Genomic DNA, 17948 nt, shown 5'->3' on the forward strand with positions numbered 1-17948 from the left:
GGCTGCCCACATTATTGCCCTGCTTTCAGGGTGGGCCCTTAACTGGATCACAGACATTTGGAAAAAACTGGCCCGATTTGTCCTCTTTCAAGTTCCAGCAGACCTTTAACTGCTCCAAAAGTAGCCCAGTGTCTGCCTCATGGCTGCTCCATGGCTCCTGTGACTATGTCATCAAAGTCTGCACTCTGGCAGCTAGGAGTGAATAGAACTCCAAGGCATTGATGACCGCTATCCAGGAGGGTCTTTCAGAGGATCTAAAGGACAACTTGGCAACCTCAGGTCCGGCAACCTTCTCAGAGACCCTCTATAAGCTGGCCATCCAATTAGACAATCGTCTTCAAAAATTCGAGTGAAGCTCTTGGGCAAGAACATCCTGGATGGCCCTGGTGGAACACCCCAGGAAGCAGTGCCTTCTCCCCCATCCAATTTATTGTATGTTGGTACTCACCAAACAGTGCTTACTGGCAAGTGGCCCAGTGTCTGCCTCATGGCTCCTCCGTGGCTCCTGTGACTACGCCATTGAGTTCTGCACCGCATTCCAGGATGGTCTTTCAGAGGATCTAAACAATGAGTTGGCTACCTCAGGTTCGGCAACCTCCTCAGAGACCCTCTATAAGCTGACCATCCAATTAGACAATCGTCTCCAGGAATGAGAGTGGTTGGGCAATAGTGTTGGGCAAAAACATCCTGGATGGCCAGGCATGACAATAGTCCCCTCCCAAGGTCCGCTTCACTGACCGTTTCCACTACAATGCAGGGGTGGGGCAGTCCTGTCCCGAAATTTAGTGCAAGATAACAAACAACACCCCTGTGCTTACTTTTCTCACTGACATCATCTGAGAGAAACTATGATGTTGGGAACAGGGAGCTATTAGAAGTGAAGCATGCTACCTCCACTCATGCCAGGCCAGATGAACCCCCTTCCTGGACTGCTTAAACTTTACATGAAAACTAAACCTGATGCCATCTTAAGGCAGCTGGAGTTTTCAACCTCATCCTTACCCAGCAAGAATCCTATTGCCTATGGTGACAGGCTCAGAGGCAAGAGCCCAAACTGAAATGGCATCTTGGGCAAACTTTTCATCCCTACCACCTTTAAAGGATGAATTCTGCAATGGCAACACTCTTCCCAATGTGGGCCACCCTGGGGCCAAGAACACAATAGTTTCTGCTCAGACAGTAATGGTGGTATTTAATAGACAAGGACATTCAGAAACATATCAGTACATGTCATCTCTCATACTCGTTCTGCAGGCCTATTCCATTGTTGCCACTCTTCACCACAATTATCTTTGTTATAATGGACAGATTTATTTGCAGGAGACCACCAAGACAAACTTGTTCTGGACAAACTGGCCAGTGTCATATCAGGGACCCCATTTTACAAGCCAATTTTGGAAAGCCTTCTGCAAACTCCTAGGTCCCTTATCGACCTGCCGTTTGGTGCATCGAATAGCTGGTGGGCTGGCTGCGGTCACAGTTCCATCTAATATCTTCTCTCATTAGCTGTAGCAAACTAGGCAAAAGTAATTCAGTGCAGGGTAGAGTCGACTCCTTGACTTCTCTCCCACGCTACAGTTATTAGTGAGTCAGGCCAGCATTTAGTTATGAGTCATTGCATAGAACTTTAAAATCATGACACACTTTAAAAAAAAAAAAAAAAAAAAAAAAGTGGTTGGGGAAAAATCCAGCATTTTCTGCCATCACGTCATATTTCTCCTTAAAAATCGAACAACTTAGCAGAGTTAGTTACTTGCACACATGGAATTTAGACTTATTGTGACTTTGTTAGTTGCTTATGTTGATCTAAAATGTCACACACCAAATTGCTAATTATCAGAGCTCTTGTATAGCTGTTCTACATGCTGTTAATTGGTAATTAAACTAATATAACTCTCCATGTGCAGTTGTTTTTAATTGTGAATGAGTCACTTAAAAGTCAAGCTGCATTTTGGTTTGAAGTACTTATTTAAATAGATTTTAATTCACTTAAGACCAGACTTCTCTGGATATAGATTTTTGTTGTATTATTGTTGTGAAATCATTTACTGTAATATGGGGCAGTCCTACAATGTCCATTTTATCAGCTCTACTTACCTTATAGAAGAACTTTGTAGTTCTACAATTACTGACTATAGTCCATCTGTTTCTCTGCATGCTTTGTTAGCCCCCTTCATGCTGTTCTTCAATGGTCAGGACTCTCCCAGGACCACTACAGAGCAGGTATTACTGAGTAGTGGATGATTCTCAGCACTGCAGTGACACTGACATGTTGGTGGTGTGTTAGTGTGTGTTGTGCTGGTATGAGTGGATAAGACACAGCAGCGCTGATGGAGTTTTTAAACACCTCACTGTCACTGCTGGACTGAGAATAGTCCACCAACCAAAAATATCCAGCGCCATGTGGGCAGCGTCCTGTGACCACTGATGAAGGTCTCGAAGATGACCAACTCAAACAGCAGCAAAAGATGAGCGATCGTCTCTGACTTGGTGGACCAACTACGTAGGAGTGTCTAATAGAGTGGACAATGAGTGGACACAGTATTTAAAAACTCCAGAAGTGCTGCTGTGTCTGATCCACTCATACCAGCACAACACCCACTAACACACCACCACCATTGTCAGTGTCACTGCAGTGCTGAGAATGATCCACCACCCAAATAATACCTACTTTGTGGGGGTCCTGACCATTGAAGAACAGGGTGAAAGCACGTTAAAAAAACATGCAGAGAAACAGATGGACTACAGTCAGTAATTGTAGTACTACAAAGTGCTTCTATATGATAAGTGGAGCTGATAAAATGGAAATTGAGTGTAGGTCTAGGTATGGACTCTACTAGACCCCTGTAGGTGTGCTGTGGTATCTGGCACCAAGATGTTAGCAGCAGATCCTTTAACTCCTGTAAGTTGTGAGGTGGGGCCTCCATGGATCGGACTTGTTTGTCCAGAACATCCCAAAGATGCTCGATTGGATTGAGATCTGGGGAATTTGAAGGCCAAGTCAACACCTCAAACTCATTGTTGTGTTCCTCAAACCATTCCTGAACCATTTTTGCTTTGTGGCAGGGTGCATTATCCTGCTAAAAGAGGCCACAGCCATCAGGGAATACCGTTTTCATGAAAGGGTGTACATGGTCTGCAACAATGCTTAGGTAGGTGGTACGTGTCAAAGTAACACCCACATGGATGACAGGACCCAAGGTTTCCCAGCAGAACATTGCCCAAAGCATCACACTGCCTCCACCGGCTTGCCTTCTTCATATAATGCATCCTGGTGCCATGTGTTCACCCGGTCATCCATGTGATGTAAAAGAAAACGTGATTCATCAGACCAGGACACCTTTTTCCATTGCTCTGTGGTCCAGTTCCGATGCTCACGTGCCCAGTTGTTACATGACTTGTTGTTTCATAAACAGCATGTTTTGCTAAATTTGTTATAATTTTGTTTCCTTTGTGTAATACCATATTTTGTTTAATGATTTGAATCTATTTGTTGTGGCAAATATACTATAACAGAATCAATAAAAAAAAAAAAAGAAGCAGGTGCCCAGAATCACAGACCATAAACTAACAGAGGCTATGCCATCTCTACATTCATACACTTGCTAAAGAATAAGCCATTCTGAAAAACTTAGATATTTTTACCATGTCACTGTCATATCATGGCATCTAGCCAGCTAAGAGATTTGTTATCACAGTTGCACTCCCTTACAGCAAGCCAGTCTAATTTTCAATGCTGATATGATGAAGTGGCTGTGTCTAGGAATAATGATAAATCAGTTGTGCAGTGGTATGCCACACAAGCCTACAAAACATGACTGCTGAGTGCTACAATGCATAGTAAGTAAATAGTCACAACACTCGATACCAAACTGCATCTGAAAGGAAAATACAAGCCTAATATGATTCGCATGTTTGGCTGGCATGAGTGGCATCATGAACACCACTATTAGATGTTATTATTTGTTTATTAATTAGGATTTTAATATTCATTGCAGGTTACACATGATTTATCAGTTCAAGTTCACTGTGACAGGCAATTTTATCTATCCAGTTCACCTAGTCTTTAGACTAGGGGAAAAAAACAGAGCTCCCGGAGGAAACACACACAGACAAGAGGAGAACATGCAAACTTCACACAGAAAGGACCCAGACCGGTCCACCTGGGAAACCTGTGAGGCAACAGTGCTACCCACCAAGCCACCCCTGTTTAAACTTTAAAGAAGTAAAAAGGCCTTCACTGAAGAAATGATCAAGGTTTTATTGGTTGGCAGTATGCCAAATGATCTGGGTCTGTTTTACAGGTGTAGTATCAAGTAAGTAAAAAATAAATTAATAAATAAATACATAAAAAAATAAACATAAATTAATAAAGAAACCCTTTACATTTGATCATGTTGAGGATATTGAACAACTTCGATATTTGCTGGGGTTATTTTCTTTATGCATTTTCTCCCTTTGCCCGATTGAGTCATGCTTCCTCTCCACCAATGTCAATCCCTGTTCTGATTGAGGAGAACGAAGCTAACCCACGCCCCCCTCCGATACGTGGGCAGTATGCCGTATGCATCTTATCACCTACACTTTGATGAGTGCAGTGCAGCTCAGCGTTGTGTACGGAGAGACACACTCTTTTCTCATCTCTGTGCAGGCGCCATCAATCAATATATATATACAGTATATATATATATATATATATATATATATATATATATATATATATATATATATATATACACGTATATGCACAGTTTTAGTTATTTTAATTTTACTTAACGAAAATAACGACCTGGCGAGTGCAAGTCGTGGAAGGCCCCCCCCGCCATGGGCCCCAGTGCACCTGCCCCCCCCCCCCCCCGCCCCCCCCCCTGTAGTTCCGCCCCTTACTTAAAATGTTGCAACTGGGGTGAATGAAACGCTCCTACAGAATTGGCGCTAATGGTTGAAAGACCGCTTTCTGAAAAATCTGAAATGCTGTTATTTGCATTCATTCAGTTTGAAATGCTTGATTGGCTTTCTAACGAGTTAGTGTTTTATTGTTTGTTTGTTTGTTTGTTAGGATTTTAGTGTTTTTAGTGTCTCCAATTCACCTCACTTGCATGTTTTTGGACTGTGGGAGGAAACCGGAGCACCCAGAGGAAACCCACACAGACACGGGGAGAACATGCAAACTCCACACAGAAAAGAACCTGGACAGGCCCACCTGGGGATCGAACCCAGGACCTTCTTGCTGTGAGGCGACAGTGCCACCCACCTAGCCACCATGCCGCCCAGTTAGTCTTTTACATTAAATTTACATTAGCCTAAAATATATGCATTTCCACAGGACCATGAAACGCATTAACAGGTTTACCATACATCCTTATGGGAAAAATACCTTGAAACTGAACGTCTTTTAAACCTGATGCCACTCCCAGAACCAACTGACATGAGTTTCAAGGTACCACTATATGTGCCCGCATGCAGCAAGGGTTACAAGTGCAATGAACAGAGGTCTGTACCTACAGCAGCACTCTATTAAGTCCCAAACCGCATCTGAAATCAATGTTGTCAAAACAACTGTTTGTGAAGATGATCTTGGATTATCACAGTGCCTAAATTGTTCAAAGCACTGAAATGCTAACAAAAAAAAATGACCGCCTAGAGAACTCTAACAAAATATCAATATCCAGAGCCACAGTGATTCAGGTGTTTAAGCCACAGTGCCGCAATGCCACCAGATTTCCACTATGCACTAACCTAAAAATGCCCGCAAATATGTTTCTTTCAACTCAGCTTGATTATGATTAAGTGAAGCCAAGCATACGCTCTAATTACTGCTTACACCGGCTCTGTATGTGTGGGAGAGTGCTCCGGCAGCTCCAGACGCAGCATAGGTAACAGGCACAAACATAATCTGAGCAATTTGCATCTCTTGGTAAAGGAACCTTCAAAGGCATGTTTACCTCACTGGGTGTGAAAGATAAATGGGAGTCACATTATTCTTTTCATTAGTTAAAAATGTAGCTGTGCTCATAATCATTCTGCACTTACACATGAAGAAAATAAAAAGTTTACATACATTGTCCTAGTAAAATACATGTATGCCTAGGGATCTTTACATCTTAGTGTTTTACTCTCTTTTATTGACTAATAAAATAAGAACAGAATATACTGTATGTCTACTTGGCCAAAAATACACATACAACAACATAGATTATTAAATTGTCAGTGTATACAATTTTATCAATAATGTTATTTATTTAGATTACCTTTGTGTTTCCATATCTTTTTATTATTCTGTACATAAATGCATTCAAGCTAGCCAAGATTTTATGAACAGAAAAAAGTCACCATCTGAAATCATCAAAACTAATGAAATCACTAATGAAAATATGAGGTAATACAACAAAAAGTATTAATTATATTATATTAATAATATTAATATTTAGTAACTGCATGTTTGTAATTGACCCTGCATATTTTACCACAGTAATGATCATTGATTAAAAGAGCCCATATATGTAAAAGTGGAAGGGAATAAAGAAAGAAAGGAAGGGAAAGCAAGGCAAGACAAGGTTAGGAAAAGTAAATAAAAAGCAAGAAAAGCAAGAAAAGAAAGGAAAAGGGAAGGAAAGAAGAGAGTATGCAATGAATGAATGAATGAAGGAAGGTATGCAAGTAGGTACATAGGGACAGAAGAAAGGCATGCAAGTAAGTAAGTAAGTAGGTACAGTAAGTAGGCAAGGAAGGAAGGAAGGAAGGCATGCAAGTGTTGGAAGGAAGGAAAGAAGGAAGGAAGGAAGGAAGGCATGCAAGTGTTGGAAGGAAGGAAAGAAGGAAGGAAGGAAGGAAGGAAGGCATGCAAGTGTTGGAAGGAAGGAAAGAAGGAAGGAAGGAAGGAAGGAAGGCATGCAAGTGTTGGAAGGAAGGAAAGAAGGAAGGAAGGAAGGAAGGAAGGCATGCAAGTGTTGAAGGAAGGAAGGCATGCAAGTAAGTAAGGAAGTAAGGAAAGCAAGGAAGGAAGGAAGGCAAGGAAGGAAGGAAGGCATGAAAGTGAGGAAGGAAGAAAGAAAGGAAGGAAAGAAGGAAGGAAGGAAGGAAGGAAGGAAGGCAAGGAAGGAAAGAAGGCATGAAAGTGAGGAAGGAAGAAAGAAAGGAAGGAAAGAAGCAAGGAAGGAAAGAAGGAAGGAAAGAAGGAAGGAAGGAAGGAAGGCAAGGAAGGAAGGAAGGAAGGAAGGAAGGAAGGCAAGGAAGGAAAGAAGGCATGAAAGTGAGGAAGGAAGGAAGGCAAGGAAGTGAGGAAGGAAGGAAGGCAAGGAAGGAAGGAAGGAAGGAAGGCAAGGAAGGAAAGAAGGCATGAAAGTGAGGAAGGAAGAAAGAAAGGAAGGAAAGAAGGAAGGAAGGAAGGAAGGAAGGAAGGAAGGCAAGGAAGGAAAGAAGGCATGAAAGTGAGGAAGGAAGAAAGAAAGGAAGGAAAGAAGCAAGGAAGGAAAGAAGGAAGGAAAGAAGGAAGGAAGGAAGGAAGGAAGGCAAGGAAGGAAGGAAGGAAGGAAGGCAAGGAAGGAAAGAAGGCATGAAAGTGAGGAAGGAAGGAAGGCAAGGAAGTGAGGAAGGAAGGAAGGCAAGGAAGGAAGGAAGGAAGGAAGGAAGGAAGGCAAGGAAGGAAAGAAGGCATGAAAGTGAGGAAGGAAGGAAGGAAGGAAGGAAGGAAGGAAGTAAGGAAGTAAGGAAGGAAGGAAGGAAGGAAGGAAGGAAGGAAGGAAGGAAGGAAGGAAGGAATGCAAGTAAGTCTATACCGACACATTTCTGTACCTGGGCATGTCTTATGTCAATTTGCACCACGTGGTAATGGAACTTGTGAAAGCAATCAGTCTGCTTCATAAGTTGTTAAAGTAAAATAGGAAGTTATAAAATGCTTTTCATAAATAGTATATTTCTATAGGTCTTATTTAGTCCAAGGTTGTTCACAATGTTATTGTACATACTGTCATTCAGACCATATTCTCATTGCCATTCAGCCAGGTACACTGTTATAATTTAAAACACAGCAATGTTAGAATGTTGGTATTGTTTTTTTTAGGCATCAGGGAGTAGTAGTTCAGTTACTATGTTTTATTATTATTTTTATTTTTTTTTATTTTACATTTAATAAGCATTTCACAAAAATGCAATGTTTCTCCCATCACCATCTGTCTTTTATAAAATTTCTTTAAATATTTAAACCTGCTCCTAAGTTGTAACCTTAGAAGATATTTAACACCATGGCTACATTAATGGATGTCTTGGGTTGTAATTTTTACCCCCACATAACCTCAGCTAGTGTAAAATTCAGCGGAATTAGCTAATGTAAAATATAAAGCTACACTGGATATAAAACACAGAACAACACAAAATTAATTAAATAGTAAATGTACTCCACACCTGATTCCCTGTCATTAACAGTCCCTCCTGTTGAAAATTGAATTCATTAACACATACACTGATCAGCCATAACATTAAAACCACCTCCTTGTTTCTACACTCACTGTCCATTTTATCAGCTCCACTTACCATATAGAAGCACTTTGTAGTTCTACAATCACTGACTGTAGTCAATCTGTTTCTTTACATACTTTCTTAGCCTGCTTTTACCCTGTTCTTCAGGACCACCACAGAGCAGGTATTATTTGGGTGGTGAATCATTCTCAGCACAGCAATGACAATGACATGGTGGTGGTGTGTTAGTGTGTGTTGTGCTGGTATCAGAGTGGATCAGACACAGCAATGCTGATGGAGTTTTTAAATACCGTGTCCACTCACTGTCCACTTTATTAGACATCTGGTCACAAGATGCTGCCCACAGGGGGCTGTTGACTGGATATATTTTTGGTTGGTGGACTATTCTCAGTCCAGCAGTGACAGTGAGGTGTTTAAAAACTCCAGCATCATTGCTGTGTCTTATTCACTCATACAAGCACAACACACACTAACACACAAACACCATGTCAGTGTCACTGCAGTGCTGAGAATGACCCACCACCCAAATAATACCTGCTCTGTGGTGGTCCTGTGGGGGTCCTGACCATTGAAGTACAGCATGAAAGGGGGCTAACAAAGCATGCGGAGAAACAGATGGATTACAGTCAGTAATTGTAGAACTACAATTCTATATGGTAAGTGGAGCTGATAAAATGGACAGTGAGTGTAGAAACAAGGAGGTGGTTTTAATGTTATAGCTGATCGGTGTATCTTTATACATATGGAATACTCTAATAAAAGCTACATGTAGTCATAAGTATTTCAGAAATTACTTATATTAATGACTGACAGTGAATTAATTGAATAATTAAAGTCATTTAATTATTTAAATGTAAGCTTTGGTATAGTACTTAGTACAGTACTGACCATAATGGTGCTGCAAACGTTTTCCCATTAAACAAGAACTGCTATCAGTTCTTATTTTCTAAGACCTATGCTTGTTATTATGAGAACAACCCACTCAGGGCACAGAGCCGCCTGCACTGGGATTTACTCAGGAAACACCTGACAACCCTAAATGAATAAACGCACACGCAGGTCATTTACATTAATTTATTCTTAAATACAGCAGGACATCCAATACCAAAAGTAAAACAGATTTTTTTAGTCAGAAGATAGCTTAGTGTCAAGCTTTTTATGCTGATGCTACATATGCTTGGCTGCATATGAGTAATATGGGGTCACATCTCATGAGTCATTTATCAGACAAAGCCTTTACTGAAGGCCAATTTTTAACGGATAAAGTATTTTTCTGATCTAACCAAGCACATTATTCACAACAAGAATAAATGAATTCAGGGTCCCCAGGTATAAAGCCTGACACTAAAGCATAGACTGAAAAAACACTTATAGTACTAGTGGGATTAAAATCAAAATGCGGTAAAATATATCTTTAGATTAATAAACTACACCACGTTGCTCACTCTAGAGTCTCAGGATAGAAACAATCACTTTGTGGCTGATTACTTAAATAATGTATTCTGCTGTATAAGCAGATAAAATGCATATCTACTGCAAGAAAAACTATAGGAAAAAACTTACAACTCGCAAAATTAAATGTACTTTACATTAATTTGCTTGTAAAATGTGCTATAATCTTTAACCAAGTCATCTTAGAAAAACACACTGCAGCTGAATTTAAATCAAACAAACACTTTTTACTACTATAATTAATTAACAATGCAGACTGGAGAACATATGCAGACATATGGGGACAGTGGTAGCCTAGTGGGTAGAGCTTTGGGCTATCAACCGGAAGATTGGCGGTTCAAATCCAGGCTCTGCTATGCAACCACTGTTGGGTCCTTGTGCAAGGCCCTTAACCCTGTCTGCTCTAGGGGCGCCGTACGACGGCTTACCCTGTGCTCTGACCCCAGCTTCCAAACAAGCTGGGATATGCGAAGAAAGAATTTAATTGTACTGTACAACTGTATATGTATATATGACAAATAAAGTATATCTTCACATGGATTTAAAAGCCAATAAAATATTAATGGAATAAAACATTGTCGCTCACATAAAGGTCAGAAAATTCGGGTTAAGTACAGTGTTACCTTGTAACTCAACATCCCCTAAACTCAAAATCTTTGAAACTCAACACCCTTTGTCAAGAAATTTGTACCCTTAAACTCAACGTTTCCCTTAAACTCAAAGTGTGTGTGACTGTTCAGCGCTCGGCTTGATCGGTGCAGTAAAACGTACGTTGAGATTCGAGACCATGTATTTGGAATCCCAGCTCTGGTATGCTAGCGTATTTTACCTCTGCGCCACAATTGTATGTGTGCTATTACTTTAGCCAGAATTAGATAAATGCCATTATTTGTCATATACTGTATACATACACATGTACAATACAACATAATTCTCTCTTCACATAACCCAGCTTTTTTGGAAACTGGGGTGAGAGCACGGGGTCAGAGCACGGGGTCAGAGCACAGGGTCAGCCTTTGCACGGTGCCCCTGGAGCATAGAGGGTTAAGGGCCTTGCTCAAGGGCCCAACAGTGGCTGCATGGAAGAGCTGGGATTCAAACTCTTAGCCTTTCAATTGATAGTCCAAAGCTCTTTTTGTAATTTTTATTTGGAGATAAAAGCACAACAGCTCTATTGTCATTTAAAATATTTCTAAAAAGCATACTAGGAATATTTTTATTCTGGAGGCCTATAGTCAGAAATTGTCATTCATAGGATATAAAAACTCATTACGGAAATTCACACCAAACACATATTTTTACCATTTCCCTGAACAGCCTGGGTTATTTGCTCGTATCCGCTCTCAGAGTCAGGGATGTGGTTGTGGTAAGCTCGGATCATAGAATCACTTGGAGATTTGTATTACCATCACCTGCTTAGAAGCCCATTCATTCAAGTTTAGTCCCTGTTTCCTTTCTGCAGCTACAGGCAGAGACTTAGTGGCTGGCAGAATGTGCTTGGTTAGCATGTTCTGAATACTGATACCTGGCTCTTCTCTGGGAGGATAATCCCAGAGACAGCTGCTGTCACAAAAAGCGAGGCAGGCTCAGCGGCTAAGTAATGCCATGCAACAGTAATGCGCATGCAACAGCTACCGTTTTGCTAGTAGCAGACAGAGGGTCAGTGACTCACCACAAGAAGTGGACTCATCGGACATGTCACCGCAGTCATCGTCGCGGTCACAGAGCCAAGCTTGGGGTATACAGCGACCATTTCCACAAGAAAACTGACCAGTCTGGCACTGTTTGGCTGCAAAAGAAATGGAAAACGAGCTTATATATTATTTTTATTATTATTATTATTATATCATTATACACTGATCAGCCATAACTTAAAAAACTTAAAACCACCTCCTTGTTTCTACACTCACTGTCCATTTTATCAGCTCCACTTACCATATAGAAGCACTTTGTAGTTCTACAATTACTGACTGTAGTCCATCTGTTTCTCTGCATACTTTCACCCTGTTCTTCAATGGTCAGGACTCTCCCAGGACCACTACAGAGCAGGTATTATTTAGGTGGTGGATGATTCTCAGCACTTCAGTGACACTGACATGGTGGTGGTGTGTCAGTGTGTGTTGTGCTGGTATGAGTGGATCAGACACAGCAATGCTGATGGAGTTTTTAAACTCCTCACTGTCACTGCTGGACTGAGAATAGTCCAGCAACAAAATATATCCAGCCAACAGCGCCCCGTGTGCAGCATCTGTGACCACTGATGAAGGTCTAAAAGATGACCAACTCAAACAGCAGCAATAGATGAGCAATCGTTTCTGACTTTACATCTACAAGGTGGAACAACTAGGTAAGAGTGTCTAATAGAGTGGACAGTGAGTGGACACGGTATTTAAAAACTCCAGCAGCGCTGCTGTGTCTGATCCACTCATACCAGCACAACACACACTAACACACCACCACCATGTCAGTGTCACTGCAGTGCTGAGAATCATCCACCACCCAAATAATACCTGCTCTGTGGTGGTCCTGTGGGGGTCCTGACCATTGAAGAACAGCATGAAAGGGGGCTAACAAAGCATGCAGAGAAACACATGAAATACAGTCAGTAATTGTAGGACTACAAAGTGCTTCTATATGTTAAGTGGAGCTGATAAAATGGACAGTGAATGTAGAAACAAGGAAGTGGTTTTAATGTTATGGCTGATCAATGTATATAACAAGGATTATATATTGTACATATTATAGAATATCAAGTCCCTTCCTAATTCCCGGCAGTGAAAATAATGTCATGGACCGTACAACTTGCTGTGAAATTCAAAATTTAAGGTAGCGTGTAGCGTATGAAATAGGACGCGCAATATGCAAAAAGTGTCCGCAATTAAGGTAGTGTAAGAGACTTTTCTGTGGTGTAATGTGCTAACAATGTTTGATGTATGTGTTTACGTATTGAGTGCGTCCCCTTTGGGGATTCTATAATAAATGAACAATTGTGCATCTCTACACACGTGATCACCTCTGTGCAGCGCTTTAAAAGTACAATCCAGTAAAGTATTAAGCTCCCGATAGTTTGTCTATGTACACTAGCAATCGGTTAGATAAATATCCAGGATGTCGAAGTCTAAAGCAGCTAAAAACATTACTCGGGTAACTGAGTTTGGAAAAGTCCCAACCAATGTGTACTGTAGCTTCCATTTATTCTTTCTATTTAAAAAAAATGATTAAAGTTATGAATTATGCTACCCTTATGCTACCATGCTCCCGACTCTAAAAGGCTGAAGGCTGGAAATGATAATTAGTAGCCAATTAGCAAAAAGTAGTGCTTAATTGACAGGAGAAGCCAGTCTGGTGTTATAGCTAAGAAATCGAGCTGTACTACAGGCATGTCACAGTGCTGATGTGAGCGCATTTATCAAACCTGTCCCACACTTCCATTGATTTTACAGCATTATCAGAGCAGGAATGTCACAGAAAGAAGTTTTACTGCAGTATGTAAGAAGGGTATTTGGTTTGACTTGACAATTCATCAAAATAAAAGTCACCATCCATTCAACACCATAAAACTCCAGGGAGTGGGTACTCTGCAGCAGATTAATAATAATAATAATAATAATAATAATAATAATAATAATAATAATAATAATAACAATAATAATAATAATAACAATACTGCTAATAATAATAATAATAATAATAATACTGCTAATAATAATAATACTGCTAATAATAATAATAATAATAATAATAATAATAATAATAATAATACTGCTAATAATAATAATAATTATTATTATTATTATTTTTATAATTATTATCATTATTATTATTATATTATAATAAATTTTTGGAAATGGACAGTGAGCAAGGAAGTGCCCTACTGAACAAAGGACAAGTCATACTGTTTTTTTATAAGCTAGTCTTGGACTATTTCTTATGTGGATATATCAGTTTATCAAAACAAGCAGTGCTTATTTTGATAAAGAAACTCATTTCTGATGGTGGCTTCTGGAACAGGTGGCTGCTTGGTGGTGTGGGATTATTTACAGCTCTTCTTTTGGCAGTAGCTTCACAGAGGCTCCATGATGAAGAGATCTTGCAGGCCAGTCAGGATTTCTGTCATGCAAATTGTTCACTGTAGTCTGTCTAAAAATTGAGGCTGAGGTAAAACAGTGATGAATGAGGTGATAAGAAACTTGAATGTTGAATATGTAAGACTAGGATAGGGTGAAGCTGAGAGAAGCTGAACTTTTGGAGCTACCAAAGGAAAACCTCTTACAGAAGTAGCTCTTATTGGATGGTTTTGTTCAAGGTGTAGTTCAGATGAGCTGAATCTAAAGTCTTCTATGCAGACAATGTCCCATCCACATGCTTCTGTCAAAGAGGTAGCTTCTAATCTAGTTACTGATGGAGACTGATGTTCAGGTGGGTCTGAGCTGAGTGCTACGAAGCCCATCCATAAAGTTATTTTTCATCTGTAAGGTTCTGAAATGCAGTGGTAAACCAGCGACAGGGTCATGGGCAACCAAGGCTCATTGATGCACGTTGGGAGCGAAGGTTGGTCCATGTTGGTTCGATCCAACAGACAAGCTAGTAGTCAAGGGATGACCACATACTGTTTCTAAGGTCACTTTCAAATAGTACATTTACAGCATTTACAGGATGTCCTAATCCAAATCCATTTACAAATTTGCTCAGGGGCCCAACAGTGGACACTTGGTGGTGAATATCAGCCGTGTCCCAGTTCCTAGTCCAATACTTTAACCACAGTGACTTTACTGTCATTCAAGAAGAGTCTTGTTGAGATTCTGCAATGTCTATTGCTTCCTTTGAGCATTTGCCTATGAAAACCTTGTGATTATCTTTGGCCTCAATGTTGAGGAGTGATAATGAGACAACAGGTTATAAATGCATCTATGACACAGCTGAGAGGAAAATCAGTCATTAGTAACTGAGGTGAGAATTTGTTTGGGGCTTTTTGACTTTTGTACTCTACAGGAGTCTTTAAGCTGATTAGTGTGCCCTGGAAGTCAATGAATTTAATATGCTTTTCATGTATTTTGTACTCTGGTAAATAAATTATGTAGTTTTTTTTAGGATATTTGTACTTATAATGTGTTAACTCTATGGCAGTTCTTGTAACTGCTTTACATCATCAACATATCCCTTGCTGGTAAATAAGGTATCATTTGAAAGCTTAAAATATGAAGTTTTTAGCAATGTAATTTTACTTTTCTTGTTTATAAGTTACCTTAAAACCACTAAACAATGTAGTTCCAATAAATTCCGACAAATTACAGAGTTCATACTTCGTAATATTAACAAACCAACAGAAGCTCACAAATACATTCATGCTGTCCATTGTACTTCAAATAAATGAGCATCAACCCCACCCTCCGAAAAGTTCGCTATTTGATAATGATTTGTTATCACTGAAAAATAAAAGTGCACAGTAAACAACAGGACCGTGACCCAGATCAACCAAACAGCAGCATAAAATCATAACCGCTGCTTATCTGAGCTTATCTTCTTCAAATTGAGACCAAATCTATATCAGTGTGTTGTTCCATTAAAGATATAATCCACTTTTTGTAAATGTTTTCCTTCTTGGTGGCCATCTTGGATGTTTGCAAAGTATTTCCAGAATATATATTTCCATATCCAACTGTCTTTGTCCACCTTGTAACTAACGAAAACAGTCTTAGTCGGATAATTTATTCTCTCCGAGCTAAAATTGGTAATTCATTAACTAAGCGGTTACTTCTACCTCTACTGTTAACTGTATATTTCTACCTCACTTACCATCTACTCAGTGCCATGTACTGGCCATCACTACCTTTGTCTGTAGTCTTATCTCCTTTAATGAAATGTCTTTTGTATTTATTGTAGGCCTTTTTGTATTTATTGTACTGTTGTTTATCTGCACTGTGTATTGTATTGTCTTGCACTTTTGTTCTATGTTGCACCCTGGTCCTGGAGGAACGTTGTTTCGTTTCAGTATGTACTTGAACTCTCCTGAAAAGGTACAGATATAAGGTACAAACTGGGTAAGGTTTAATGTCTTTTCTTTTGAGACTCAACTTTATCTTTTACTTTTATGTTTATGACATACTAAAGAAACATTATAATGCTAGCATATTTTGTTTACATGAACAACACCCTGAAAGACAGAATGTCATTGTTTTAACCTACAAACTAGTATAAGTTTTGTTTTTAGAGATCATTCACCAACATAGTTACTAATAGTTTGCATATTTATTATGACCATTAGTAGTAACATCAATAAATTATTACTCTTTAGATCAATGGGTTGTAGTGTTACCTGAGCATGTTCTGTTGGACTCGTCCTCATTGTCACTACAGTCGTTGGCTCCATCACAAAGCCATCGCTTGGGAATACACCGGTTATTGGGACACTTGAACTGGTCCACAGTGCAGCTGTGGTTAGCTACATATAATTACAAAAAAAGAGAGAATTATTCATTTTTAATGTGCTCCCATCTGTCCTGTTTCCAACTGGCTTCTTTTTAGGTGGCCCCTTTTTTGTCTATTAGCTCTATTCAGTGATATTACAACAAACACATTATCAACAGACAACTAATAACCAATAAAATTGATAGACAATAAAAAAAAACTACAAAGTATAGACATTATAGGACATCAAGATAAAGCACAGCTAAAAATGATTGATCAATTCTAATCATTATAGCAGAGATATTATAGTATTTATCATAGTCAAAACAATAATTTAGCTTTAAACGATTTAACAGAGCATGTAATATTGATTAACTCATGAACTAATGATGAGCAGAGGGCTGGTGTGGGAGGAAAGGTACTCCATATACACAGTCGAGTCATGTTATCATGACCACCAGCTAATATCCAGAGTAACCACCGTGTGCAGCACGGACAGCAGCTAGATGGGCTGGGAGTGACTCAAAAAGGTCATGGTAGGTTGTCACAGGTATCTGGAGCCATGCTAACTGCAGTGCATCCTACAGCAGCTGAAGTGAGCATAGGGGAGGATCCATAGAGCGAACACAACGATCGAGTTAAACCCACAGAAGTCTGAGAAATTAGGGGGCCAGGGTAGTACTTGGAAATCTTGGTGATGCTCTTCCAACCAATGTTGGATATTTCTAGTTGTGTGACATGTTGCATTGTCTTGCTGGAAGATCCCATCCACCCCAAGGAAGACAATTTTACCAATGGTACTTTTAACCATGACAGCAACAAGGGATATATGTGCAGACAGCCTATCACACACCTTATATACCCACCAAGCCAGCTCACAAAAAGTGACTTCCTTCATGAGCTACGTGCTGCCGCCGTCAAAAGTAGGAAGTGATCATAATAATGTGACTCGACTGTATATTCTTCACCGTGTGTCTTTCTATGTCTGTCTACCCACGTGTGGATGATCTGTGTGTGTCTTTTTATCGCATGTATCTGCGTCTACCTGAACCTGATGTAACTGCCTAATGTGCTAGTTTCTGTATTCTCTCTCTCTCTCTCTATATATATATATATATATACAATATATATACAGTATATATATATATGTATAAATATTTCATTGTACTGTACATGTGTGTATGTACATATGACAAATAAAGACCCTCTATTTTTCTATAATATTCTATATCAACACTGAAGGAGCATGCAAACTCCACACAAAAAGGACCCGGACCATTCCACTTGGGAACCCAAACCCAGGACCTTCTTGCTGTGAGGCGACAGTGTTATCCCCCGAGCCACAGTGACACATATCAAATTTGCTACAAAAAAAAAGGTTACCTTAGTTTAAGAACTTACAAGATTTGGTATTTAAATGGAATCAGAATATTAATAAGTCTATAATTATGTACTACGAGTAACAGAACAAGGCAAGCTGCATGACACGATTATAAACCACTGAAAATGAATATTAAATAGACACAGAGTATATTTTAAAATAAATACTACTCATGAACATTTGTTCTTTGTCTCTCGTTTACCTACAGTCTTTCTTTTCACAACCCCAA

General features: G+C 39.6%; 1 protein-coding gene across 1 annotated transcript in view; it reads right to left on the bottom strand.

The window, feature by feature from the left end:
- The window catches only part of lrp1bb (low density lipoprotein receptor-related protein 1Bb), a 488452-nt gene that overhangs the window by 308337 nt on the left and 162167 nt on the right, over positions 1–17948 (bottom strand). The window contains exons 17-18 of the mRNA XM_063005338.1: positions 16247–16372; positions 11603–11719 (exon numbers count right to left, since the gene is read on the bottom strand). Of these exons, the coding sequence (XP_062861408.1) occupies positions 11603–11719; positions 16247–16372 (243 nt within the window). The remainder of the gene's footprint in view (positions 1–11602; positions 11720–16246; positions 16373–17948) is intronic.

Source organism: Trichomycterus rosablanca, chromosome 12, assembly GCF_030014385.1.
Source record: "Trichomycterus rosablanca isolate fTriRos1 chromosome 12, fTriRos1.hap1, whole genome shotgun sequence".
Taxonomy (NCBI): Eukaryota; Metazoa; Chordata; class Actinopteri; order Siluriformes; family Trichomycteridae; genus Trichomycterus; species Trichomycterus rosablanca.